This window comes from Sorex araneus, chromosome 4 (assembly GCF_027595985.1).
Source record: "Sorex araneus isolate mSorAra2 chromosome 4, mSorAra2.pri, whole genome shotgun sequence".
In the NCBI taxonomy this organism is placed as follows: Eukaryota; Metazoa; Chordata; class Mammalia; order Eulipotyphla; family Soricidae; genus Sorex; species Sorex araneus.
Window position 1 is genome coordinate 63,351,207 of NC_073305.1, and position 27,840 is coordinate 63,379,046.

Consider the following 27,840-nt stretch of genomic DNA (forward strand, 5'->3'; position numbering starts at 1 on the left):
GTGTATGTGACTCTTGGGCTAAGGTGGGTAGCATGTCTATGGCGTGCAGTCTGGTAACATTTACAGTTGTTATTTAGCTAGATCTCTATTCTACTCTGCATGCACGCATGTACGCACACACGCACACGCACACACACACGTGCACACTTGCTTCCTTTGAGTGCCAGATTCAGCTCTTGCCCGCACTTCTGTGACTTATTTTAGAAAGCAGTCAAGACCTTGGGAAAATCACTTATGTCATCAGTGAGGAATGCCACCAAAATAGCTTCTCACTTAAGTTCCCATCCCCAGAGCTCACCCACAGGAGGTTCCGATAAATTCAAATATTTAACAACTTGTGTTTTTCTTTCTCTTCCAACACAGGCCCTGTGGTCCTGGAGGCAGGACCGGGCGGTGGATTCTTGGCAGTCGGCTGTCTGCGGAGCTTTTGCAGGTGCAAAGGATTACATTATACCGGGCAAGACCAAAGAGGGAGAGAAAAATGTGAAAATATTAACGATGCAAAAACAACATTCTTTAGGATTTCCAGATTGTTTAGATGAAGGGAGTTCCACTCAGGGCTCGAGAAAAGACAGTGTCGGAGAGGGTGGAGAGGAAGAAAGGAAGCTACTCCGAAGGTGTCTGCTTGAAAGACAAGCAATTTGTTTTCGACAAATTTTTCTCTCTCTTTTTATCTTTATTGAAGCCTTCACTCAGGCCCTGGGCTGATCTTGGAGTTGATTTATCAGCTCCTCTGTGGGAAGAGGCTGCCATGGGTGTGGGCTGGGCACGCAGCTGTCTGCCGCAAGCTGTGCTCAGGGGCTTGATGCGGTCTGCGCAGGAAGCAGTGATTCACGGCTGCTGTGACAGGTTTGACGGGGCTGCAGATTAACTGGTGCCGGGAGAGCAGAGGCTGCACCTCAGCACCCCCGGGCCAGACTGCGCTTGCGGAGAAGAGGGACATAGAAACATCTGTGCCTTAGGCCAGAGCACAGCGCAAGGTGCCGGAGTGTGCTCCCCGTTACCGAGTCCTCTGAATTTTCCAGTGCAGTTTGGGTGAGGACGCAGGGGCTTGAAGGGAATAGCGAGAGATGGGTTGGCCAGTCGAAAAGAGAAGTAGATTTTGTTGCAAAGAAAGGTAAAGTAGGGGTTGGAGTGATAGTACAGCAGGGAGGGCGTTGGCCTTGCACGAGGCCGGCCCAGGGTCTATCCCTGACATCCCAGGCACTGCCAGAAGGAATTCCTGCGTGCAGAGCCAAGAGTAGCCCCTGAGCATCGCCAGGTGTGACCCCAAAAAACAGTCAAAATAAATTACTTTTTAAAAAGAATTTAAAAAGTTAAAGAATTTTTAAAAAATGAATTAAAAAGGAAGGTAAACTGGAATTATAGTTGAAATACATGGAGATTTGCAGAGAGGTGCAAACTGCCAGTTTAGATGCAAAGCCAGTAAACCAAGAGATTTGTAGGTCTAGGGAGTCAAGCTGTCAAAAAGTTATTTTTCCTTGTGTCTCATGATGCTTAGATTAGGCCTTTTGTTGGGATGGTTAAGAAAGTGTATTTTACAGGATTCATATTAATAATCGGATCTATTTGACTCGCAGAGCCAGCTCAGCCCGATCGTGATGACTGTTTGCACTTGTCATGTGATCGTTGGCTGCGTGTAATGAGTCAGGGGTCTTGGTTAATTTTCCAGAGGTTAGGAGTCTTTTTTTCCCCCAAGAGAGATGTGTGTTTTTTGCGTGACTCCCTCTTGGGGACCAAGTGAGCATTAGGGACATGTCACCATGTGTAAGGAAGGACACCTGGCTCATGGCCTCATCAGAGGGAATTCCATGCATTTCATTTCTTAAGGAGCCAGTTCTAAACTGTGTTCACAAATGCATTGTTTCTGTTAAGGAATCCAGCGCAGCGTCACCGCCCACGGGAACAGGCTCTGACAGTAGAAGGGGAGAGCGAGGAAGCTTCTGCTCAGACACGCAGTTCTGTGGTAGCACCCCTAGGGGAGGCCTCAGGGACGGTGCTGGCCAGGCCAGGGCCCGGCCTGCAAGGTGGGGTTCGCCCAGTCGCACATCCTGTGCAGGCCTAGCCGGCCCATGGACAAAGTTTTCACGTTTCTGTTCTGCCCCCGCTGGGGAATGAGATGAGGTGTTCTTCATGCCAGTTTCCTTATTGAGGTGGTTTCTCCAGAGCTGGGGCAGAGTATATATGCCACAGCACCCTGTGATCTGTGCGGTTCAGCTGACACCCAGTAAAAGAAAAGCCACTCTCACACTCATCCCAGTACACTGCTCGCAGCAAAGGAGTAAATTTTTATTAACCAAGTTTCGACACTCCATCATTGCCTCTGATAGCATGTGGAGGAAAAAGCTCCTTCAGTACAGACCTTGGCAGACATTCTGATAAGTAAAGGAGTTTGTCCAAGGTTGAAAAAAAACCAACAATACCCTGTCAGTAATGCCACATATATTTAGCATAAGTTAATTAAGTACAATAAATACAGCACTTGTTTATTTTTAAAAGTTTGGGGACAAACGTTAGCCCTGAGGAACACATTTACACTTTCAAGATCTTTCTGAAAATGTGATCTGGCATTTCCAAATTGTGACAAAGTGACTTTTTATGAGTTTGTCGCCACCTTGTGCACTGTCCATTGGAGAGGTGGGGGGGCGTGGCTTTCCCCAGCCACCCTGGAAGGGCCAGTAAGCTCCCTACATGCCCCGCCGCAGCCCTGCAGGGTCCTGAACGCCAAGATAGAACTTGGCCCTTGGGTCAGAGACTGGCTCTCCGGGCCCCAAGTACCTTTCCTCGTTTCAGCTGGTGAAATCCACGCAAGCGATGCCCCTCTCTCGGTGCCATCTCGGCTCCCTCGCTCGGGCTTGTTTCATAAACTGCTTGGCACAGATTCCCAGCAGTGCCCCTTGCGACTGGAGGTGTTGATGGCTTGTCACGCTCAGAAATTCCCTTGGCTTCTGTCAGGGGTTAAAGCAGGGAACAAAAAGGAAAAGTGCTTTGCCAACTTTATCACTTGAAGTTAACTTCTAAACATAACTTTACACGTAAAACCATAATTCAGTCTAGGTCGTGATGACATTTATTACTATAGTCTCTAATGTGCTATAGCGATATTTACTAATCTAGTACTCTTTGCTCTTTATATTTTTCCACACCCAGTGCAGTGGTGCTCAGGGCTTACTCCTGGCTCGGTGCTCAGAGATCAGTCCTGGTTGGGCCTCTGTCCATTTGTGTACTAGAATTATACCCTTATCTCTTCCTATTTAAGTGGGCCAGGGAGGTGGGGACACTGGCAATGCTCAGCTATTCCTCCTGGCTCTGTCTGCACTCAAGAGTCACTCCCGGCAGGGCTTTGGGGACTATCTAGGGTGCCAGGAATCAAACCCAATCAGCTACATGCAAGGCAAGTGCCCTACCCACTGTGTTATCTCCCCAACCTTCCACATTGTTGTATTCTTTTATGATAATAAATTAATTTTATTGTGACATCCCCCCATTCTCTGAGAGGGTCTCTATGGTTGAAATCTAGAACAGGGTGGAGGGTCATCAGGGTGACAAAGGAAAAACCTGTTGGAATCTTCCAAACACAGGAAAAGTCAGCGTGTTGTCCCTGGCACTTGTTTCTGCGCTCCACTGGGTATAGCCAGAAATTTTTTTAAAAAAGAAACATAGAAATCTACCTTACTGGATAGATCCATGGGTGAAGGCACCTGCCTTGTATGCAGCCAGCCCTTGTTTGGTCCCTGGCACTGCATATAGTCTCTGAGCCTGCTAGTGGCCCCTGAGCATCTCCAGGCAGGTCTCTACCCCCCAAAGAAATGCATCTCGAAGGGCTTTCTGGATTTTCAGCCTCCAGGGGCTGAAGTGAGATGGGCACTCCTTTATTTTTTTTTAATTTTTTAGTAGTGAATCACCGTGAGGTACCATTACAGACTTACAAACTTTCGTGCTTATGTTTCAGTCATACAATGCTCAAGTACTCATCCCTCCACCAGTGCCCATTCTCCACCACCAATGGTCGCAGCATCCCTTTCACCACCCCCACTTCATTCCCCACACCCCACCCTGCCTCTGTGGCAGGGCATTCCCTTTTGTTCTCTCTCCTTTTGTGTGTTGTGGTTTGCAATATAGGTATTGAGTGGCCATCATGTTCGGTCTATAGTCTACTTTCAGCTCGCATCCCCAATCCTGAGCGGGTCCTCCAGGCAACCTTTTCTTGGTGTTCCCTTCTCAATTTGAGCTGCCTTTTCCCCCAGCATGTGTGGCCAGCTTCCAAGCCGTGGAGCAATCCTCCTGATACACATCTCTACTATTCTTAGGTATAAGTCTTGCATTCTGTTACTTTGTATTCCACACATGAGTGCAATCTTTCTATGTCTGTCCTTCTCTTCTGACTCATTTCACTTAACATGATACTCTCCATGTTGATCCACTTATATGCAAATTTCATGACTTCATCCTTTCTAACAGCTGCATAGTATTCCATTTTGTAGATGTACCAAAGTTTATTTAACCAGTCATCTGTTCTCGGGCACTCAGAGATGGGCACTTTCTAAAGAGCTGAAAAGAACACTGTGTGAAGGATGACATAAGAGTAGCCTCCCTCCCTCCAAGTGGTGTGGCGTGAAGGCAGAATAGCTGTTTGCTCTCCACCCAGTGCCTTCACTACACTGCTGCAGTGAAGACCCACAACCATCTTGGCCTGGTGACAGTCACGACTGTATCTGTCATTCAGTTCCCATTACACTTTGTGCTTGCTTTTTGGTTAGGTACAAGACACAAGCCCATAGTATTAGTGAAAGGATGGATATATGCAGTGCCAGGGATCAAGTATGCGCCCCCTGTTGCAGTCACCTTTGTGTTAAGATGTGTCGGAAGGTTTTGTCCACATTCAGAAGCCGCCTGAAACTCACAGAGTTGCTGGCCGTGGCTTTCTAGAGAAACCTGTGTAAACTCAATCCCCAAAATCTGCTCTTCTAATCCTTTGAACCACAGACCCTGCTCCTCAGATTCTGTTTTCATTTCTAGTCAGGAATCTACAAAGGCATCACATCCACTTCTTTCAGCCCCCTTTCCCTTCCCTTTGCTGCTTTTGATGTTGTGAAGATGAGCAGCGCCCACCCCTGCCTGTGGTGCTCACGCACCCACCCACAGTGCTCCCTGAGGGGCATCCCCACGGGGCTGAATTCCTGACCACATGCTAGCAAGGAAGGTGTGCATTTTGGTTGGGGTGGGAAGTACACCCGGTGCAGCCAGAGACTCCTCCCAGCCTGGTGTGGGGGTTACTTCCCGAGGTTCTCAGGATGTACAGGCGGGATTGAACCCAGGGCTCCAGCGTGCAGAGTCCGTGCTTCAGGTCAGGAGGGTGTTCTGAGCCCCTGAGCAACTCCTGGGCCCTTGACTGTGTTTCCTGTGTATCGAAAACAGCTTCCTGGTTCCCTTCTCCACATCTGTAGCCCCCTGTAAGATCTGTGGGGTTTGGGCCCCTGGTTTGGCAGTGGTGGTGTGGAAATGTGCGGAGCATAAGAACAGGGGATGGGAGCCAGCAGGGCACCTGTGCGTCACGACTGACCCTGACAGGATGCATGCTCCAACCTGCTGTTGCCAGAGTGCTAGTGACGGGAGACTCCCAAGACTTCCTCTTCCCTGGAAGAATCTGGTCAGTCTCAGTGAGACCCAGTGCTCGGCTGGCCGACGTCACTCAGAGCATGAGGAGGAGGAAGCGATGCCTGGCAGAGTTCGACGTACTTAGGGCATAACAGTCTGAGGCCGTCGGGGAAGGCAGCAGATGGCACCCCGCTGAATATTGGCCTTTCCGCTCACACAGGTGGATTTGCGGCTGCGGTCACCACACCGCTGGACGTAGCAAAAACAAGAATCATGTTGGCGAAGGTAAGGGGTAAACTAATGTGTAAACACAGCAGATGCTTGAAGCTCAAGGCTTGTATGCATGCAAGGTGACTGGCGTGACTCTTAGCTGCCACGGATGGAACAGACGCGGACTAAGCAGTGGCCAGTCACTTTCAGTCACTTTCAGCTGGAAGCCAGTAAGGCAGGGGGCCTCTGCCCCTCAGACTGTTTTCAGTTGTCAGCGTGCCCATCTGGCAGCGTCGCTGCGTCAGGGCCCGGGGACCTGGGTGTCCGGAATGGAACCTGGGCCTCATTTGGCCCGTGCTCTACCATGTGAGCCACATCCCCAACCCCTGAGCCCCCATTTCCCGGATAACTCACCCGAGGCTCGTGGAGTGACGCGTGCTAGATGGGGGCTTTGCAGAGTGATGGGCCTTTGCTGTGTGAATTAGAGTATTTGCTAGGATTTTTTTCTTAATTTCCATGAAAAATAAGATTTTTTTTTTAGAAGCTAAACAAACATTTCAGGGATGCCATAAATGTAATATCTGAATCAAGACAAAAAGTAACATGGCAAGCCTGTGAAAAAGAGAAGGGCCGAAGAGATAGTACAGTGAACAGGGTGCTTGCTTTGCATGCCACTGACCCAGACTCAACCCCCAGCACCCCATACATTCCCCAAGGCCAGGAGTAACCCCTGAGTGCAACGCCAAGACTAAGCCCTGAGCACAGTCGGGTGTGGCCCAGAAACAGAAGAGGAAGAGATTGGGGCCAGTTTCTAGTATGCAAATTGACCGAGGCCCAATCTGAGGATATCAGTGGAACATGGTCCTTATAATGAAATGTGTTACGGTGAATTTTGTGTGCACTCTTTTCCTGTTAAATCTGTAGATATGAATTACCCCTGGGTGAGCTCCCAGTCAGGAGCGAGAGAGGGCAAGAAGGGAGGCAGCCTCCTTCGAGCCCGGGTGTGACTGCTTCCCCGGGTCCGAGGGCCAGGCCTGGGCTCCCCGTGCCCCGAGAGACTCGCCCTCCGGGTCTGGGACTGTCTGGGCCGAGGCAGCTGTGAGCTGTGGGGGGCTCATAAGGTAACGAGTGTCTCCTGTGCCTTCTGCAGGCTGGTTCCAGCGCCGCGAGCGGGAACGTGCTGTCCGCGCTGCACGGGGTGTGGCAGGCGCAGGGGCTGTCGGGGTAAGACTCTCGGCCCCTCCTGCCTCTCTCCTCCTGCTCCTGTCTGCGCGGGGCGCTCCCTCTGCTCTGAGCATTGTCTGAGGTTGCCTTTGCAGCTGTGGTTTCCCAGGACACGTTTGCAGGGACTTTCCTGGAGTGTTGAGAGCCTCCTCGGGCTTTAGTAAGAGAGGATCTTGAGGGGGCTGCATGCCACCCCCTCGTCCTGGCCGCGCTGGCTGTGCATTTGATTTTAGTTTTGTGTACATTTTAGCAGGCTGCTGGTGGTGGTGGTGGTGGTGGTGGTTTGGGGGCCACACCCTGCATTGCTCAGGGCTTACTCCTGACTCTGTGCTCAGAGATCACTCCTGGAGGTGCTCACAGCACTACATGTGGTGCTGGGGATCAAAGCTGAGTTGGTGGCATGCAAGTTCCCTACCCCCGTACCATCCTTCCTGGCCCAGGTTTTTGTTTCAGCAAAACAGGTTGGTCAGGCCCCTGGTGAGATTTGTGCGGAATGTCCCCATCCTTCTTGGGAGTTTTGAACTGGGAGCTTGCGCAGGTTGAGGGGAGGGGACGCAGGGGGCATGTTCGATCTGGCTGTTGAATTGGGCACGTGGTTTGCTGCTAGTCGTCTGAAAGGCTGAGGACTTTGAGACAAGGACTGGGTTTGGCTGGGAAGAATCGCCGAGCGTGCACGGGCGCGTGCCGTGACTAATGCACAGCCGGCCCTGCAGAGTTGAGGCCTGTTCATTTTCACGTGGGTTCAGACAAGGAAGAAATGGTGCAGAGAGAGAAAGGAGCTCTATGGGGGCTGGAGTGATAGCACAGCGGGTAGGGCGTTTGGGTTCGAATCCCAGCATCCCATATGGTCCCCTGAGCACCGCCAGGGGTGATTCCTGAGTGCATGAGCCAGGAGTGACCCCTGTGCATCGCCGGGTGTGACCCAAAAAGCAAAAAAAAAAAAAAAAAAAAGAAAGGAGCTCTATGGCAGCGTATTTAAAATGCAGCAGATGGAATTCCTGGCTTCGGACAGTGGTTGGGCTCCAGCTGCGGAGAAGTCCTACGTGGTGGTTTGTTTTAGGTCACACACCCAAACCGCCAGGTCTCACCGTCTGGTCTAGTCTGCTTCATAGCACGTTCTCCGGCAACTCTTGGTCAGGCCTTAGTTGAACCACGGCCACTCGCCATTTCTCGGGGTGCTGTGTGGCGGCGCCTCATTCCGTAGCACTCACCACACTCGGGAGAAGGCATCTCCATGGGGGACGCTTGAAGCAGAAGCCTGCCTTGCCCGCTGTGGGGTGTCAGAGGGTGCCAAGGGCCTACCCTTGTGCCCGCGTGTCAGCTCTAGAATGGCAGATAGGGGATAGGGTCCGGGCTTGTCTCCCGGCAGCTTCTTGAGTCTCGGCCCTCCGTGTGCAGGTGCTGAGCGGAAGGCAGCCGCGCTTACCACGCAGCTCGCCAGTGTTCTTTCCTGTGAAGCTGATGTGCAAGGGAACTAGGACAAAAAGCCAAAGACCCTGCAGGTGTGGGGGCAGCTGCGCAGAGCAGCAGGGGGCCCGGCCAGGCTCGCCCACCAAGCAGAGCTGCTCCGACCGGGGGCTGCCAGCTCAGGGGCCGCAGAGCGCCGAGACTCGGCTCACTGCGAGGAGGGGCTGTGTTTGGGTGCTCACTTGGAATCCATGCTCGGGGGCGAACTGGGGTTCCTTTGAAAGAGGAGCACCCCGTGCCCACTCGGCCCAGAGCAGGCGCGCAGCTGGGACGCCCATTTACCCGCCGTTCCTTCCGTTTGTCAGCCCGCTTTTTGTTGAACGTGCCGGTGCCTTTCATGTGTTGGCTGCCGCGGTGCGCGCGGCCGAACTCGAGCCGATTTCCGTTTGCTGTCGCGTTTGACTGTGGTCACGGGATCACGGCTCTGCTCAGCTCACAAGCCGCTGCCTGCAAGTGGGTGCACTGGGGGCAGCGGGGTCCACGGCAGCTGGACCCGCCCTCCAGGGCCCCCTCACTGCAGGGCAGGGGGAGGCGGCTGTCCTTCGGGCCCAGAGGACACCGTGGCTGAGTGGTGTGGCAGGAGTTCCCCCCTCCCACAGGTCCCGTGCACACGGCCGAGCTCAGCGACCTTCCTTCTGGTTCTAGTTTTGGTCTTCCGTAGACCTTGCAGCGATACTTCTCAGGAAGAAAATGGTTCTGACTTCCTGTGCAGTGTTTTACATATTTATGACTCCTGAGCTAAGAACTTAATGAAACCCACAAAACTACCCCAAAGCCCAGTCTCCTTGCAGGTACAAGTGTGCAGCCCCCCTGAGTTTCCGCTAACCTGAGATGATGCACATTTTGACTTGACCCTTTTAGCTTTTTTTCCTAGACCTAATCCAAAGGTTTTTCACTAGTTCTGAATGGTTTCTCTGCCAACAAAAGGAAGACTTTGCTGAGTGTTGAGGGCCACAGGTGAGAGTCCCCCGTCCAGAGAAAACTCGGCCCAGCCCCACGTGTGGTGGGCAGGGAGTGACGCTGCTCATTCAGGACCATTTTCAGAGCCCAGTTTGTGTCTTTTCTTGCCGGGGCACCGAAGGCTCCCGCACTGCTGTCGGGTCTGCCTGCCCAGTGCCTTCCGGCCTGTGTGAGCCCGAGGGCAGACGTGTCCGGCTCCTGTTCTCTGAGATGGCATGAGACAGTCTCTTAAAACTCTTCCCGCGCTGTCCACAGATGTTTAAAGGATTAATCTCCTTCCAGTCACGGTTCATTCTCTTTACATTTCTTTACTCCGAAGTTGCAACCCTGGCCGAGACGGCCGTCCATAGCACCGAGGTGAGGTTTGGGGGGCGGCTGTCTCCCCCAGCTTGTCTTTTCCTTCAGCAAAAGAGAAAAGAGAAAGCAGGTGATTCCTGAAGAGTCTATTACGCCACATGTGTCGGCCTCAGAAACAAGTAAAAAGTCAAGAGTGCCGGGTGCTCTTCACACCTAGAGCAGCCTCGGTTGCCATGGACCCACCTCCCAGCTTCCCTTTAGTCCAGCCCTCTGATGCCCGTATTGTGTGTGTGTGTGTGTGTGTGTGTGTGTGGAGGGGGGGGGGGTAGTGATTGCATCAGTTCTAAAAGATGAAGAATGTGTGAGAGCTTGAGGTGGGCTCCGCTAGGGTTTCTTGGCTAATTACTTCACTGTGCGTGCTCAGAGTGAGCTGCCCCCCGTTTAGACGCGGGCCTGCAAACAGCTGGGCTCAGACCTCAACAAGTCGACTTGGGAATGCAGTTCAGTGGCATTCTCAAAGGAGAAAATACACACATTCTAAGTGTTGTGTGGGCTTTAATGAGCATGGTGTGTTGAGTTGAACAAGCTGCAGCCGTTGGAATTTAACCTTTTTTTTTTTTTTAAACACAGCTCTAAAAAGAAAAAAAGCCAATCCTTCTGCTTTCCCCCCGCAGATTATTTGCAGGTGTCGTCCCTCGAATGGCGGCCATCAGCCTGGGCGGGTTCATCTTTCTCGGGGCTTATGACCAGACTCGCCACTTGCTGCTGGCACTTGGCACGGAGCGCCCCTGAGACCTCTGCACCCGCTCCTTCTGAGAAGGGGACTGCTCTGAGGCCCGCCTCCCTCCCACGGAGCAGCACAGCTCTGCCGAGGTGAGGACACGGCGAGGCCTCTTCTGTGCGCTGGGCCCACGATGTCCCCAGCCTGTCTGGCCAAAACACCGAGAGAAGACTCTGGATGGTTCTTCTCAGAACCTCTTGGCTGAGTAATGCCAATGCCAGGCCCCTAGAGCTTTGGCATGATTTGTATCTGCTTTTTGATTTCCTGCAGCTTGATGGCAACGTGCGGTGGGAGGTGATTATGGCTCAGAAACAAAGGCGACTGGGGGAGAGAGTTGTGGCTGGGTATTTCTGCCAGGTTTAATCCCTATTGTGTAAACTCAAGAGTTCTGCTTACCGGATGAAGCACAGGTGCGTGACCAGCATCCTATTGTGTAACCTGGCTGCTGTTTCTGCTGGCCCTCAGGTTTCACCCTTGAGAACACACTATTGTATTGTTTCCAGAGCGGTGTCGAGATGCCCCAGCTCAAGTGACCAGGTGCCCAACTGGCTTCAGGGCCTGGGCAGCTCATTTCTTTACCCCGAGTCAGGCTTGCGGCCTGCAGTTAGAAGCCCAGCACGGAAGGACCAGATGGAAAATTACCACTGCTCACTTGTCTAATAAACTGCAGGTGTCAGAAACATTTAGCGAGAAATCTCAGGAATCCAGTGGTGTCGGGTCTCCCTGGAGCACTAATAGCAGAGGATTCCTTTTGGGGGGAAAAAAGTAATTAAGGGTAGAACAACGCCATCTGTAAGAGCAGCTCTGGAATGAAATAAAGCAATGCTGGTGAATGCAGAGGAAATGACCCCAGTCGCACACCTCGTGTTTATAAATGAACCTTTATTAAAGACACTTCATTGCCATTTGTTAGACACTCAATATTTTTTTACATGTTTTTCAATGTACACTGTACCAAAATTCTATAAATAAATAACTTTTATGTACAAAGTAATACTTCCTCTTTCACATTGCCTCTCAGAAGCAGCAAATTCACATATTTTGTGGAAGTAACAAACTGTTGAACAAAATTCTAACTGTGCTTACCTTGGGGAACAGTGAGGACTGTACTTACTTTAGCTGACAGTAAAATTGAACATAGGTAACCATTGTGTCAATACCTACCTTCAGCAGCTGGGCTAAAGGAACCAGCTTTCTGAGATTTTTAAGGACCTTGCTTGTTTCATTGTAATTTTTCCTGAAATACGCATTGGCACTCACGAGATGGTTAGCTACAGGTCTAAAAAGTGCAAATAGACCCAGAACCCAGGCCAAGGGCAGAATCTGGTACAGTCCGAGCCCAGCTGTCCGGGAGGGGAGGCCAGGCCTGCTCTGGGCACTCAGAGGTAAGCTCGGCTGCCCCGAACAGAAGGACCCCATCCCTTCTCCTCCACGGCCAATGTACTCTATTGGCGGAGCTAAAATGTCACTAGTGAAAAAATAATCCACAGGTACCAACACCAGCAGCTTCTACTTAAAAAGCCTCGAATGACATTTGACTGGCAGACAGGAACACTCTCTCCTCGAGTGACCGCCTGCGAAGGGGGAGTGCAGTGCTCAGTGTCCGCACCAGCTGCTCGCTGAACACAGAGCCCTCAGCCCGCCCGTGCCCCCCGAAGCGCAGACCCACGGACTTCCAGCCCCCACCTCCGAAAACCTGGGGGAGCACATTTTAGTTTCTATGAATTCCATCCATGCATTAAGGCACCAGAAACTACCTCCCCCTGCTTCCAAAATTAAAACCGCAACCTGATATGAAAAATAATATTGTCAAAATTGTACAATTTTTTTGTTAACCATGCACTAAAGATTAAAATAGCCTCTGTAAAAGATATATAATATATATATATGAAATCTCTGAAAACTCTTATGTACAATGGTATCAAATACTTTTCTGAGTTTTATACACAATAGCCATCCTGCATTTCTGTGCTTCAGCTGTGAGTCCGTCACACTACTGGCACTCCACATGGGAGCGAAACTATGTACAGACCGTGGCGCCTGGACCAGGCTTCCACGCGGCCTCCCCTACCCTCCCTCCGGGCGAGAGTGACCCGAGCTGAGGTAGACAGAGCCTAGACTTTGGGTGCAAACAGCAGGGGCGCGCTCTGCGTTCCGGGAAGCTGTCCCATCAGCGGGGCACACTCAGGACTGGCGCTGCAGGCCTGGGGGAGGTGTCCGTTGGGAAGCAAGTGCTGGCCTTCGCTGGGGAGCTCAGCCAGGCCCGCGGGGGCCTCTGGGAGCGGAGGACTGCCCGGAGGTAACACGGACGAGGGTGGGCGTTCTCTGGAGTCCGGCTCACACAGCCTGGCTAACGTCCACGAGGAGCCCCCTGGAAGGAGGAGAGGGACCATCACATCTGAGTCCCCCCAAACACGCCCCCTCCCCCTGACGCTGGCAAGGCCTGGGGGACAGCAAGGACTTACCTGTCCCCTCTTGAGGGGCCGCGGGCTGCGGTGGCTGCTTCCAGGTCAGCATTCTGTCGTGGTTACTGGGGTAGGGGGCGCCCCTGCAGTCGGAGTGGGACCCACCCACAGTCCCGGTGCTCGGAGGATGTTCTCGGTCACTTCCACTGGGCTCTGGGGGGCCCGGCTGGCCCCCCTCTCTGGACACCGGCCGAGGGAAAAGGGCATGGTCCTGGCTGTAAGTGTCCACGTCAGGTCTGCAGTCACTGCATCCAGCTGGGCCGCCGAGCACTGCAGGAGCACCTGTAAGGATCAGATCCCTGCGCGTGATATGTCTGTCCCTCCCGGCCTGGTGACAGACCTGCTCTCCACAGCCCTCTCCCCCCAGTCCGCTCTCTGAGCCCCGACCGACAGGGGCGGCTTCCACCTGCCCGCTCACTTCTCCATCAGAGTGTCCACTTTCCGCTCGGGTTGGGACAGTTGCCTGCAGCGCCAGTTGTCTACTGGCCCGCCTCAGAGGAACCCAGAGGGAAAAGCGCATTTCCCATTTTCTTAGGGCCTTGCCTGGTGAGTTGTTCCTTTTCTTTTTTCTTTGTTTACTTTTCCGTCACACCTGGCAAGGACCAGGGGTTACTCCTGGCTCTGCACTCAGGAATTACTCCTGGTGGTGCTCAGGGACCACACGGGATGCCGAGGATTGAACATGTGCAAGGCAAACACCCTACCCACTGTACTATCACTCGGGCCTGAACTGTGTTATTTTGCAGAGGTTGTATGGGCACACCTGGCGCAAGGTAAGCACCTGAACCCCTGTACTATCTCTGTGGCCCTCCAGTTGCTGATAAGTCTGGAAAACTCCGGCTTACTAAATCAGTGATTTAAGAGGCTGGCCAGGACTTCCTGTGGGGGGTGGGGGGGAAATGCCAGGCTCTCAGTGTTAGACAGAAAGGCAACGTCGGTGACACCCGTAACCTCATACCTAGTTTCTGTGCACCAGGTGTCCGATCTGCTTTCTCCGCCACTTTCCACGGCTCCTTCGTAAAGCCAACACAGAGCTTGGGCTGCCTGCACGGAGCGCCATGAGTGCCTGCCTCCGGGAAGAGGCCCGAGTCTCTCGGAAAGACACCTAGAGCAGAACCCCCCAGTCAGAGACCCTAAGCTGAGCATTTCACATAGAGCCCTGGGATGGGGGCTGGGGGGAGGGAGAGGGTGGAATGGAAAGGCTGTTAGAAAAAGCAAGGGCCCCAGCACACAGGAGGGGGGGTAACAAGCGTATATATATCTGAACCACAAAGAACAAGACCTAAACTATGATAATGAAATTCAAAACTGTGCCTGTCAGGCTGGTACAGTAGTTCAGGAAGTACCTGGACACTTCCCCTCTATGCAGCTGACCCAGGTTTTAATAATAGCACTGCACTGTAGCACTGTCGTCCCGTTGTTCATCAATTTGCTTGAGCGGGCGCCAGTAACATCTCTATTGTGAGACTTGTTACTGTTTTGGCATATAGAATACGCCATGGGGAGCTTGCCGGGCTCTCTGAGAGGGACAGAAAAATCGAACCCAGGTCGGCCGCATGAAAGGCAAAAGCCCTACCCACTATGCTATCGCTCCAGTCCACCTTAATAATAATAATCTGTTCCAAAAACATTCTTGAGTGGGTTCCTGAGCTAATAAGTGACCAGCAGGGCTGGCCTGTCCGGTGGGCTGGTCTGAAGGGCCCCCCGAAGCCTTCCTCGAGGGCGTTCCTGCCGTCTTACTAAAGAGCCGCAAAGCCCAATACACAGGGACGGCACCGGACAGAGCCTGAGAGTCTCGCAGGAGCAGCGCTGACTCGGCTAATGCAAACGCGGGGCCTCCAGTTCTCCGAGCCAGCTCTGGCAGGAAAGGGACCAAGGCTGTGAGAAGCCTCGCACTGGCCTTACCGTTGCTTTCTATATGCCCGTTGGGCTGGTGGCCCCCCTCGGTCCTGACCACTGTTTCCTGTCGGTCAGAAAGAGTACCCTGAGAAGAGAGGTAGCTTGGAACATCTGGAGGCACGATGGTTTCATCTGCAAGGAGAGAGGACCGTCAATACCGCGTTCCCAGGCACACGGCAGGTTCAAACGAGAGCAAGCAGAGCCGGCCGCTGGACGGGACCTGGTTAGCGTCACTGGGAACCCAGGTATCCACAGCGAGGGCTAGATGCCCGGAGACCACTGGGGAGGGAGCTTCTGGGTCCATTGAGGTCACCACCCCGCACCCCCGTGACAACAGCTAAGGACGCCGAGAGCCACTGCCAGCCCTGACTACGGCTCCGGGAGAGAATCCCCACTGCTGGGGCCATCAGTGCTGACCTAGGCCTCCAGCTCCCTGCCCCCGCAGCCGCTGACCTGTGTTGGTGACGCTGTATTCCTCACTTTTCTTCCGGGTCTGGTAGATGATGCACACCCAGACCAGGGAGGTGAGGACAATGCTGCACACCACGGCGATGGTGAAGATGCCCACGGTGGTCCCGTCCTTCCTGCAGCCTGGGGCGGGCAGGATGCTGAGCTGGCTGTGAGCGCGCGCCGTGCCCAGGGTGTTGGAGATCTCGCAGGTGTAATGACCCGCGTCCTCCGCCACCACGTTCTGCACCACGAGCAGCTGGTTGCCCGGGGTGAAGTGGTGCCTCTCTGTGAGGCTCAGCGGACGGTCCTCCTTGAGCCAGGTGATGCGGGGAGAGGGGTTCCCAGTGGCCTTGCACTGGAAGGCCACCGTTTCCCCCACGGACACCACACGGTCTTCCAGGGGCACCAGTAAGGCTGGGGTTTCTGCAAGAACACAGGGAAGCCAGTTACCTTGCAGGCTGGGGTACTGCATGTCTGCGGGACAAGAGCCACCCAACACCGCTGCAGTGCCACGGGAGCTCTTTAGTCAGAGAAGCTGGCTTCTCGGCAGGCCTAGGTGGCTCGGACCTGAAAATGAACTGCTCCCAGACCTCCCTGCTGTGCGCCTGCAGCTCTGGTTTTAGCTCTAGAGCCACAGCTGGTGGTGCTTGGGGGTTGCTCCCAGCAGTGCTCAGGGGACCCTGTGGAGCGGGGGACTGAACCAGACCCTTCCACATGCAAAGCATGTGCTCCGGCCTGATGATTTCTCCCCAGCCCTGCGTCACCCCTCTCCCCCAGACCACACGAAACCTGCCCCCGCCCGAGAAGGGTTCGGATGGATGACATCCTGCACCAATGGGGGCTCTCGTAATTCACTGGCATTCGGCCCCTAAAGAGACGGAAGCCCTTACTCCTGGCACATTTTAGAACACAGCCTAAACTCCCATAGGGAGAAACAGCCTCCCCTCCCCTCTGGCCCTCGAACACACAGACACACGGACCTAAGACGGTCAGGGTGGCGTTGGCAGAAATGAAGCCGGCCGAGTTCTGGGCGGTGCAGCTGTACACGCCCATGTCGTCTATTTTCACGTCCGTGATGAAGAACACATCGTCGTCCGGCATGACGTGCATGCGCCGCTCGCGGGCCGCAGGGAAGTCGGTGCCTCCGTCCTTCTGCCAGGCGATCTGGGGGTTCGGGTGGCCGGTGGCGGCACACTCCAGGCGGGCTGTGTTGCTGGTCCGGATGGCAATGTCGTGGGGGATTTTGGTGAAGGATGGCAACACTGTGGGATACACAGAGTTCAGTGTCTGGCTTCTGGAGGTCAGGGGCAAAGGTCAAGGAAGCCCTCGGTAAACAGCCTTCCTCCCCGCCCTCCTTGCCGACAGCTGCCTCCCACCCCCCCTCTGAGATCAGGAGCACCCAGCTTCTCCCTGCCACAGGGGTGGGAGGCGGGCTGACCTGGAGGGAATGTAACTCAGTAGTTCCCTCCCACCCCTCAGAGGCCAGCCTTCACAGAGGAACGGGGAGCTGCCTGCCAGACGGATGTCGCCTCCTGTATTAACCCAGACAGAAGCAGGGCCAGGCACAGAGGCGTGTGCCCCATTAAGATGCCTCTGAAGGGGGGACAGGTCAGCCCTCAGAACTCAGTGTGGGAGATGGGGGCAGCCCGTATGGAGCTCACTGGCCCCCTAGGAAGCGCCTAGTCACGTGGTGGCCCAGTCATGAACACTCCCCAGTGTCACGAGCCTCCAGCAGGGTGACTACCAGTTCTCTGTGGAACCTAGAAATGCAAAGACTCCCTCAGAACAGCTGAGACGAGCCAGCCACAGGGCCTGTGGTGTTGAAAGATCTAAATAAATGTAACATTTGCAACGACCCCAAAGCTAACCCTCTTTTATTCCTCAGTGCTATCAGGGATGGGGCCGAGGGCCCCACACATGCAAGGAAAGTTGCTTAATCACTGAGCCACATCTGGTTAGCTGAACTTCATTTTGGCTTTCTGGGCCATACCCAGCGATGCTCCAGGGTTACTCCTGGTTCTGCACTCAGGATTTACTCCTGGCGGTGCTTGGGGGACCATACTGGATAATCAAACCAGGATCAGTCACACACTATACTATCACTTGGGCCCCCATCTAGCTAACCTTTCACTCTGCAGCTTAATGTTCACGAATATCGTGCTGTGGGGTCACTCCGGCCATTCACCTCTCATCTTCTACCATGAACTCACAACAGCAGCAAGTCAAAGAGTGTGAAGCTGCAGAGCGCCAGCTGACCCTCTTGACTGGGTGAAGGCTCTTGTCCAACACTGTGCATCATCCCGCCATCTGTCTGCCACTCACCTAGCCCTGAACTAACTGCTGCGGGAGAGGTGGGGCAACCTGGACCCCCTCACGCTGACCGGGCCCCCCAGGCTGGCTCGAGTGCCAGGGCAGGACCAGAGCAAGGCGGCAGCTTCCCGGGGATGAGGAGGTGCGTGACCCAGACACTAGACGTCTGAGTTTACGCAGCTCGGATCCATTCTCACCCACTCCAGTAACGGGGTCTTTAAAGGTCAGCACAGAAGCCCAGCAGTGCAGCACCTGCTGACGTGTGAGCCTGAGGTCTGATCCCCGGCACCACGGAAGTGAATATTCAGCATCAGGGAGCCAGGGAGACAGTTCAGCGGTTGGGGTGCATTTACCTGGTGTGTGAGGCCCTGAGCAGCACCTGGGCCCCGAGCACTGATTGAAAGGCCCTGCAGAACCCCGTAGGCCAGGAATCTAGTGGAGATACTGCCTCCGTCTACATTCCTGTGACAGTCAGCTGTGTGTCCCTCAACTGGGCGGCTTCCCAGAGGTGACGGGGCCTCACCCGGGGCGCCCTGGCCGTCTCCCCTTCCATACCATTCACAGTGAGCCTGGCCTTGTGCGAGTAGGTGGAGCCAAAGTGGTTGGTGATGATGCACTGGTAGCGGCCCTCGTGCCCGAAGGTAACGTTCCGGAGGTGCAGGATGGTGGTGTACTCCATCACCTCCCCGTCCTGCGCACGGACGTGGGCGAAGTTCTCCATGTCGGCATTGGCCAGGACCTCGTTGTCCTTCTTCCAGGCGAACGTCATGGGTGAGCTGCTGCTGCTGGCCGCCGAGCACGTGAACCGGACGTCGGCGCCCTGCAGGGCCATGGTCACCTCGGGCTGGGTGATGATCTGCGGCTTGGGGAAGTCATCTGGAAGAGAAGAGCCGGTGTGAACCCTCAGGCTCCTAGGACGCATGGGACTAGCTGCCCTGCGAGCGAACAAGAAACTGAGGCAGCCCCTGAGCGGGGTCTGATGTTTCAGCGCTCCTGTCCTCCAGCACCTCTGGGGGACACACCCGGGACACCTGCCCTCGAGCTCTTACAAAGCCAGCCGCAGCAATCACCTTTGTGAGTGTCCTTCTGGGAAGCAAATCTGTCAGTACGCAATTATCACAGCAACCAGCAATTTCTATGAGATGTCAATGGGCTTTAGTTGCCTACACAGTTCATCGAAAATTGTCAGTTTCACAACCTCACTCCCCAAAGCAGCCGTCACGAGGGGCTTTGTAATGTCAAAACAAGGTCTTCTTAAACTCTGCACCACCACTAAAAGAAAACTCTCCAAAACTGTGATAACCAGCCCTCTCGGAATTCTTGAAAATAATCAGAATCTTACAACAACCCAAAGGGTTCAAGAAAACGCCTGAGCTGGTAGGAGAACCAGAATCTCATCTCTGTGCTCCAGGCTCCACAGTAGCCTCGACTGCTGGCATTTAGAGCCCCACCCCACACCCCCGCCACACACAGGCACACACCAAGGCCTGTGCTTCGGATCCCAGGTGGCCTGGCTGGGGCAGCCTAGAAAGTCCCATTCCAGGGACTCGCATTGACGTGATGCAGTTTGCTGAGCACGAGAAGCTCAAGTCCAGGGCAAACAATCCGCGGGCACTGCTGAGGCCATAACAGTAGCTGAAACAGACTAGCCAAGACACTTGAAACCAAGGTCACTAACTGAATGCTGATTGGAGCTATGGAATGAGCCAGCAGAATACCAGGGATCTGGAGGGCCATGCACACACCCTATTTAGTATCAGTTTCACTGTCATCATTGTTGCTCATCGATTTGCTCGAGCAGGCACCAGTAACGTCTCCATTGTGAGACTTGTTACTGTTTTTGGCATATTGAATACACCGCGGGTAGTTTGCCAGGCTCTGCTGGGCAGGCGAGATACTCTCGGTAGCTTGTCAGGCTCTCCAAACGGGACAGAGGAATCGAACCCGGGTCGGCTGTGTGCAAGGCAAACACCCTACCCGCTGTGCTATGGCTCGTGCCCACCCTATTATTACTGCAGTGAAAATTCACTAGGGGCTTGGGATGTGGCTCAGTGGTACAGTGCCTGCCTTGCATGCATGAGGCTGAGAGTTCGAACCCTAACACTGCCCTCACTAACTGAGGTCCCTCCTCTGCTGGCGGGAGCCTTGGCACCACATCCAAGTGTGGGATGCCCGGCACAGTGCAAGCAGCAGCAGCACATGGAAGGAAGGGCCACCTCACTGGAGGGTCCACTAGCCGTTGGCTGGCAGCAAGTCCCGTGAATATGCGTACAGGCCAACCGAGATTACAGTCTGGGGAAATAAAAAGAATTAAGAAAAGCGAAGAGAGAGAGACCTATGGGACAGCATTAGGCATCGTGACACACCACATGGTGGAAGCTGAAGGGGAAGAAAAGGGAAGCGTATTTCAGAAATAATGGCCTTGGCTTCTCAATTCTGACAGAGAAGTCTTTTACACACATAAGATACTCAGCGAATTCCAAATAGGATGAATGCAAAAATCCACAACTAGATGGTTCACAGACACACTGCAGAGAGACAAAGTCTCCCAGTAACATCAGCCGCTGACTTCTCCTCAGAAACCATGGATGCCAGGAAGCAACAGGAAGACACACCACCAGAAAGGATGTGAGAATTCCACTTCCAAAAAATACCCCCCACACACAAAAAATAAATTTAAACGTTCACACACTTAGAAAAAAAAGAGGGGCTGGAGAGATGCCACAGGAGGAGGGGTGTGGGGTGTTGGCTGGGACCCCATTTTGACTCCAGCACAGTATATGTGTATACGAGTCCCCTGAGCACTGCCAGGGGTCGCTACTGGACAAGGAGCCAGAAATAGCCCCTGAGCACTGCCTGGTTTGACCTCAAATCCAATCAATCAAAGACAATTCATAATATACCTGCCCTATAAGATATACTAAAGGAAATCTTCCAGACTAAAATGAAAGGATAAATGTCGTTAAAGGCAATAAGTTAGTATGTAAGGACAGGGTAAGTATACTTGCGTTCATAACTCTCTTCTATCTCATTTAAAATAATTACTTAAAATGACAACAGAATATTGCCATGAGTGTTCTATGCACAAATATATAATAACACAAAGGAGGGTGGGAAAGCTTAAGAGCAAAATTTTACATGCTGTTGATTTCACTATTAACCTAAATTAGATTTTAGGGTGTTGTTATAACCCTCATTTTGTTATAACTAACAAAATTTTAGAATACTGAAAAAAACCATAAGGGAATTCAAATGACATAATATAAGATATTTAGCTATTTAAATAAGAAACTAGTGATAGAGGAATGCAGGGACAAAAAGATAAAACAGTAAATACCAACAAGTCACAAATTCAATCTTTGGCTGGGGGTATGGGGCACCCCTCCAGCCACCCGCCTGTGTGGTGCTGAGGGGCAAACTTGGGGCTCCCACACGCAGAGCACGTGCTCTGGCCCTCTGAGCCATTCCCTGGTCCTCCACCTAATTTATAAATGCTCTACTTAAAAGGCAGGGAAGGCCCGAAGGGATAAAACCCATCATCTAACCATACGCTAACACGTACACGTTACATTCAAAATCACAAAACAGGCAGTCACCAGCAAGAACTGGTACTTTTTCATGTGAACAGACACACGTTATATACACGTTACATACACTCCGACAACGCTACAACAAACAACCCTAAGCAGTTTTGAAACGGGACTTTCAGAATCGAGAGCCTGCATCCAGAGGCAGGAAGTGGCACACCCACAGAGAGCTGGTTCCAAGCAATGGCAATTCCAAAAGCCACCACTAGCTTCCTCGGACATCTCTCAGGGCCGTGCAGGGACTTCTGCATTCAGTCATCTGCAGGGTTTTGACTGCCCTCTGTTACCCTCTGCTCTGTCACCAAAATCTCTGGAGGGGCACTGGAGCCAGACATGAGATGCATGAAGAGGTACGATGACCAACTCTCCATGCACGGGAGAACACCTCCCAATATCCTGATGTTATCTCTTCCTCCACCTTCTGTAAAATCAAACGGAGAACCCCTTCTGGTCAGGCAGCTCGGTCTGTCCCTGCCCCCTCCTCAGGCTGAGTAAAAGTTCCTGTCGATATAAACCCCATTTCTGTGCTAGGTTTCCTGGAGAGCGTGAAGTCCTATGAAACTGATCTGCCAGGAAAGCATCTTTTGGAGTTTTGCTGCCACATACAGAGTGTTTTTGGTTTGTTCTGTGCTGGGGATCCAACTTCACCATGACACCATATGGCAGACAAACGCTCTACACTGCAATACTCCTAGCCCCAATGTTTGTAGAGGTTTTTTTTTTTTGGGGGGGGGGGGTCTCCAGTAGCGGTAGGGTCGCTGGACCATACCTACTGGTGTCTGGGAAACAGAACCCGGCCCCAGTGTGTATACACAGCCCTTTGGGTCCTCTGCCTGGCCCACTGCTAGTGTGTTTACAATTTCTTGCTGACCTGGATCAGGAGAGAGGACATGCCTGCACTGGCAGTGTGAGGACTGGCTGTGGACGGTGGACTCCAGTGAGACCGCACCTTGTCCTGGCTCCAGCCAGCATTCCTGCCATGCCCGTAACCTCAGGCAGTACGGACAGTGCCCATACACACCCTCAGGGGAGCTCCTGTGTGGGACCATCCCAGGGTAGAGTCCAGGACTCAGGAAAGCGGGCAGGACAGAGGCAGAAGCATCACTGCCCTGTGGTCTAGGCCAGGCACTGGACCCCATCCTCACTCCTCTTTAGAGCAAAAACTAGGAATAACTTAAAATTCATTCATTCATTCTTTCACCACATCTTCTGGTCATAGGGCTCCCTTACTCATATCTGGCTGTGGTGTGTGTGTGCACGTGTGTATGTGAACGTGTGTGTGTGTGTGTGTGTGTGTGTGTGTGTGTTCAGTTGTCGAGTACTTTATGTGCTTTACAACCTTGGGTCCTAACCACTCCTGGCCAAATAGATGGTCAGAGCTGCATTCCAATGGTCAGAAGGAGAAAAAGAGTTAAAGCTCCATGTGCAGATTTAGAGAAACAGCAAGAGTGCAAGTCAACATCAAGGAATTATTTTTACTACAGCAACTGTTCTCCTGAGACTCCTTCTTCCTGTAGTTAACCTTTCATTCTTGGAGCTGGAAAGAAACACACATTAAAACCCCAGCCTCGTACACGGAGTAAATTCACAACAAAACCCAGGCACCAGAACCCTCTTGAAATAACACGAGGGTCTTCCTGTAATGGATTCTTCGGATTTGTGACTAAACCAACGCTTGCTCCCTCCTCCTCTGAGAACCACAGAACGAGGCGGCCGTGTGGTCAACACCATGTGTGGTTTCAGGGGAGAAGCAGCTGCCTCCTGCAGCCGACTGCTAACTAGGGACTGGGATTGACTGACCACAGGACCCCGTCCCATCAAGGAGAGTTCCTCCCTGGCCACCTTGCCCTAACTGGGCGGGGACGCGCGGGGGGGGGGGGGGGGGGAGATCACAAAGACAAGTCTTACCGCATACAAAACTCTCCGGTGGCACAGAGAAAATGCTCTGGCCCTTCAGGGACTCTGGGTGGGCACAGGTGGCCGTCACGAAGGCCTGCAGCTTCCGGCCCAGCAGCCACGGCGGCAGCCACTTCAGCTGGCAGTCACACAGGAAGCTGTCGCTGCTGATGTGGCTGCAAGATGAACAGAAGGAGGGTCTGAGGGATGAGCACGAAGCAGGGCCGCTCCCCCCAGTCCAGAGGGATCCACTGCAAAGCCCGGGTCTGCGCGGCAGCAACCAGGGGGCCCCCACTCCCTCGGACACGCTGCTCTGGGCCGCTTTTGCCCACTCCCCCAAGCGACCCAGGGGCTCTCCAGACCCCAGCTGGAGGGAGGGCAACCCTGAAGCCCATCCTGAGAGGGCCTTTTCTCTGGGCGGCCGTGGCTTCCTTGGCACGGGCGAGCCTTGCCCATGCGCTGCCCCCCCTGCTAGTGTGCTCCAGAGGCTGGCGGGAGTCGCTCTGCTCCCCAAAGAGTGCCTGGGCCGTTAATTGCCGCTGCCCAGGGAGCATGAGAATGCACAAGTTTGGTTTTGTGACGCTCCAACCAAAACAGAGAATATTTTCTTTTTCATTTCTCAGCAACTGAGGACAAGCCTTTCCAACAGAGACTAGGATCGCCATCTCAGCGAACATTCCTTCCCGAGGAGCCATTCAGAGCTAAGTCACCCCAGAGTCTAGCTCGCCGTTCCTGGAAAACCTCACGGCCCTGCACCAACAAACAGAGGCTGGTCCACAGCAGGAGAAAGAAGGAAGAGGAAAACGCGTGGCTTTCCCTGTCATGACCTATCCCTGCAACACGGGGACACCGGTGTGCTTCTTGGAACGCCCAGGGTCGTGGTGCTGCCGTGGCCACACTCTTCCCACCATTTCACTTCGACAGGAACGAAGCAGCCAAATGGACTGGAACTCTGGGAGATGGGTACAGGGCTGGGCCACAGCCGCTTATGCTCAGGGATCACTCCTGGAGTGACCCGGGGAAGCGTGTGTGGTGCTGGAGACTGAACCGGAGCTGGCTGCAGGCAAGATCAGTGCCCTGCCCACGCCTAGACTCTCCAGCCTCTGGAGTTCGGGTGTCTCCTGTTGGACTCTGGCCTTGGGATGAGCAGAGAACCTGACGACAAGCTAGTCAGCAGCAGATAAGGAAGAAAATCTACACCAGAGAGAACCCGAGAATGAGTCAATTCAGTAACAATCTCCTCTCCTAATGAGTCAGGAAGAGAGGGACAGACAGAGAAGGACTGCGCTCATTTGTGTAGTATAAACTAACATAACACAAGACCGACACCCAAGGACTGTAGATACAAGGGCCAGGGGGACTGCCCCATAGCTGGAAGCCTGCCTCACTAGCAGGTGGAGAGAGGACAGCTGGAAAAGAGAAAGGATCACTAAGAAAATGATGGCTGGAGGAACCAGTCGGGATGGGAGATGTGTGCCGAACGTATATAATGGACCAAACATGATGACCTCCCAGTGTCTGTGTCGCAAGCCATAATGCCCAAAAGCAGAGAGAGTGTGGGGAATATTGTCTACCATGGAGGCAGGGGGAGGGTGGGAAAGGGGGGCTATACTGGGGATATTGGTGGTGGGGAATGTGCACTGGTGGAGGGATGGGTGTTTGATCATTGTGAGATTGTAACCCAAACATGAAAGCTTCTAACTATCTCATGGTGATTCAATAAAATTAAAATAATTTCCTCTCCTGTCTGTCATTGTACCCAGATTAGGCATCTTGTTAAGGTATTTGGGGAAGCGCCTTCTCAGAGTCTGAACAATGGGCCTGAAGGCCGTGACGGCAGGGCGCTTGCACATGAGACCTGCGGCAGCCTGGTGTGCTGTTATCTGGCGAGCAGCAGAGCACTGCACTTGGGGCAGTCGTGTGGAGTTGGTCAGCGGCAGGAGGGGCCTTAGAGCTGCTCACAAGGAAAGGCCCAGCAAACGGGGCGGGGGAGGGGGCAGGGGGGCCGCGTGTGCTGGCCACAGCCAGGCCCTGCAACCCGTCAGCCACGGCAAAGAGCGGGACGGGTTGTCCTTCCAGTGCCGGCACATCCAGCAGGAGGGGCAGTGGAGCCCGGGTAGGCGAGCGGAAGTGAGACTCGAGGCCCAGGGTGGGGAAGAGACACAGGCAACAGGCACCATGGGAAAAGGAAGCCTGCCGTCTGCGCCTGGCGAGGGCTGTGCTCCCTCCCCGAGGGGAGCGGTCCTCCTTCACCACAGAGGGCAGAGAGCAGTGCTCAGAAGGGGACAGCGAGGGCTGTCCTGAAGAATGAGTGGTCCAGGCCACCCCTGAGCACTGCCAGGGGCCCGTCCCTCCAGAGCACAAAGGACCAGCCCCTGGGCACAGCTGCATGGGGCCCCAAACTCTCCCCCCAAATTTAAATTTTTTTTTAAAAAGTAGGACCTTGCCACTGCTGACAGGCACAGCCCCAGTGGCCCCTGCAGCCCTGCGTGCCGCTGCCTTGCACGGGGCACTCACTGAGTCTCGTCACGGCTGGTGGAAACTGACCCGGAGGACTGCGGTTGTGGCATAAGCTGTCTGATCTGAGAGGAGAAGCGAACGGCCACGTGGAACGAACCGTCTCTCCATCAGGGCCTGGCCCAGGCGGGACACCGGGCCTGTGTGCGGCGAATGCGGGAGGGGCCACGGCCAGGGGCCCGAGCCCACTGGGGCAGGGCAGGCCCAGCTCCTTCACAAAGCCGAAGTCAAAGGGAAACCTCTCCCGGCTTTTCTTCCTAGAGAAGACCTGTCCCCTTTCCAGGTAAGGAGAGCTTTCCCTTTTCTTTTTAAACGTTCGGGTGGCCCACATTTAGCGGGGGAGCTCCGGCCTGAGTCCTGGGCAGGAACTGGGGTTCCGTATGTGAGGCTGGGGATCAAACATGGGTGGGCCACAAGAAATGCAAATGCCCTACTCCCGTACTATCTCTCTGGCCCTCGTCATTAAATCTTTTTCATTCCTAACGCTACATTTGAATGGTTTCAAAGACAGAGAAGTTGAAAGAAATATAGAGAGAAGACTCACATACTCCCCATTTGGATTTTACAGCTCTTTCATAATGAATATACAGTTGCTTTACCATGTACCCACCCCTGGGCCCATCCTCCTATATTTATTGGTCTCTCAATAAACTGGGGCTCAGGGGACCTGGGGACCAGTGACTCTTGGTCAGCTGGCCCAGTGGTCAGGAAGAGGGCCGCACAGACCCCAGCGCCGAGAGCACCAGGCTATAGCCAGAAACTGAACTCGGGTGGGCCTCCCACGGGCCCTGTCTCCTGCCGTCTCTCTGGCCCGGGCCCCTCCTGAAGTGGCCTCTGCTCACTGCCACCCCCTCCCTGGAATGTGGGGTCCTTTCTTCCTTCAAGACAGAGTATCACAACACAAGGAAGTAAGGCATCTCTTCCTCGGAAAGTCTCTACTCCCCATCATCTGAGCTGCAGGAGTCCCAGTACTTACAGCTCTCGCAGACTCTTCATCTTCACGAAGGCGTCAAACTGGATGGACCTGATGGCATTCTCCCCGAGGTTCCTGCAAAACAGCACTCTTGACTGACACGCACAACCCTGTGTTCCCTGCAGGCCAGCTGCATGTCTGGGCCGGAGGGCTCAGGGACCATCTGGGGGTGCTGAGGAACCGCTGACCCTGGGTGGCCTCCCCTGTCCTACTTCCTAAGCGGCTCTCACCTCACGGGCACTGAACAGCTCTGGGGCCAACCCAGCGGTAAAGTGCCATGGAAACCCCGAGCAGGGGCCGGGGGATGGCTCCGAACGGCCAGAACACACTTTCCACACACATGCCCTGGATTTGACCCCTGAGCACTAAGCCAGGAGCAGCCGCCAGCACGGCTGGGTGTGGCCCTCAAACAAACAAAACCAAACGATCTTGACTGGGACCAGCTCAGGGAGTCAATGGGCAAATCTTCCCCCGGAGACTGAAGGTCCCACTTGATTCAGAGATGAAACCATCCAGGACTCTCCTGAGATGCTGCTCAGCGGCCAAATGCGCCAGGAAGACTCTCCGGGAAGCCAACACAGGCTCAGTGCATGCAGCTGCCTCAGCAGGGGCCAGGGCGAGCCTGACGGGCATCGAGGAATCCCCCACCACCAGCTGCGTTCCCAGGAACTCGCCCGCCATGTTCTCTAACTGCTCCGGCACAGACAGCAGAGCCAAGGCTGGAGTCGAAGCTGACTTATAATGAGAAGGAAGCAGCTAGCTTGCTTCCTGGCTTACAAAGATGCGCCTCATGTGTGAGCCGACTTCTCCGCACGTGGCAAACCTATGGGCTGGGGAAGGGCCGGCAAGATACTCACAGGTGCTCCAGGCCCTCCAGTCCTGAGAACGCGCGCTTAGCCACGGACTTGATCTTGTTTCCAAACAGAGTTCTGCAGTTTCCAAACATCCAGAGACAAGAAAAAAAAAAAATGGGGGGGAGGAAGGGCAGAGAGAGAGAAGAGAGGGAGAGAGAGTGAAAGAGGGAGAGAGGAGGAGAGAGGGGGAAAAGGAAGAGGGAGAAAGAGGAGAGGGAGAAAAGGAGAAAGGAAGAGAAAGAGGAGAGGGGGGAAAAGAGGGAGACAGTGAGAGAGGGAGAATGAGAGAGGGAAGAGGAAGAAAAGGAAGAGGGAGAAAGAGAGAAGAGGGAGAGAGATGGAGAGAGAGGGA

At 53.8% G+C, this 27,840-nt stretch overlaps 2 protein-coding genes across 7 annotated transcripts in view; one reads left to right on the plus strand and one right to left on the minus strand.

The window, feature by feature from the left end:
- SLC25A26 (solute carrier family 25 member 26) overlaps window positions 1-24,944 on the plus strand; it is a 148,553-nt gene extending 123,609 nt beyond the window's left edge. For 2 of the 5 annotated variants that reach the window (XM_055134219.1, XM_055134216.1), the window contains 4 exons: window positions 364-433; window positions 5,819-5,883; window positions 6,959-7,032; window positions 10,431-11,256. In XM_055134219.1, the coding sequence (XP_054990194.1) occupies window positions 364-433; window positions 5,819-5,883; window positions 6,959-7,032; window positions 10,431-10,548 (327 nt within the window). In that variant the 3' untranslated portion in view covers window positions 10,549-11,256. Of the gene's footprint in view, window positions 1-363; window positions 434-5,818; window positions 5,884-6,958; window positions 7,033-10,430; window positions 11,257-23,767 lie in introns of those variants that run through there. The other 3 variants (XR_008629710.1, XM_055134217.1, XM_055134218.1) reach the window with 3 other exon arrangements.
- LRIG1 (leucine rich repeats and immunoglobulin like domains 1) overlaps window positions 11,400-27,840 on the minus strand; it is a 107,992-nt gene continuing 91,551 nt past the window's right edge. Inside the window, exons 10-19 of one of the 2 annotated variants that reach the window (XM_055134215.1) lie at window positions 27,492-27,563; window positions 26,638-26,709; window positions 23,157-23,320; window positions 18,217-18,537; window positions 16,332-16,613; window positions 15,355-15,774; window positions 14,908-15,033; window positions 13,961-14,107; window positions 13,003-13,272; window positions 11,400-12,908 (exon numbers count right to left, since the gene is read on the minus strand). In XM_055134215.1, coding sequence (XP_054990190.1) covers window positions 12,652-12,908; window positions 13,003-13,272; window positions 13,961-14,107; window positions 14,908-15,033; window positions 15,355-15,774; window positions 16,332-16,613; window positions 18,217-18,537; window positions 23,157-23,320; window positions 26,638-26,709; window positions 27,492-27,563 — 2,131 coding nt within the window. In that variant the 3' untranslated portion in view covers window positions 11,400-12,651. Of the gene's footprint in view, window positions 12,909-13,002; window positions 13,285-13,960; window positions 14,108-14,907; window positions 15,034-15,354; window positions 15,775-16,331; window positions 16,614-18,216; window positions 18,538-23,156; window positions 23,321-26,637; window positions 26,710-27,491; window positions 27,564-27,840 lie in introns of both variants that reach the window. The other variant, XM_055134214.1, reaches the window with a different exon arrangement.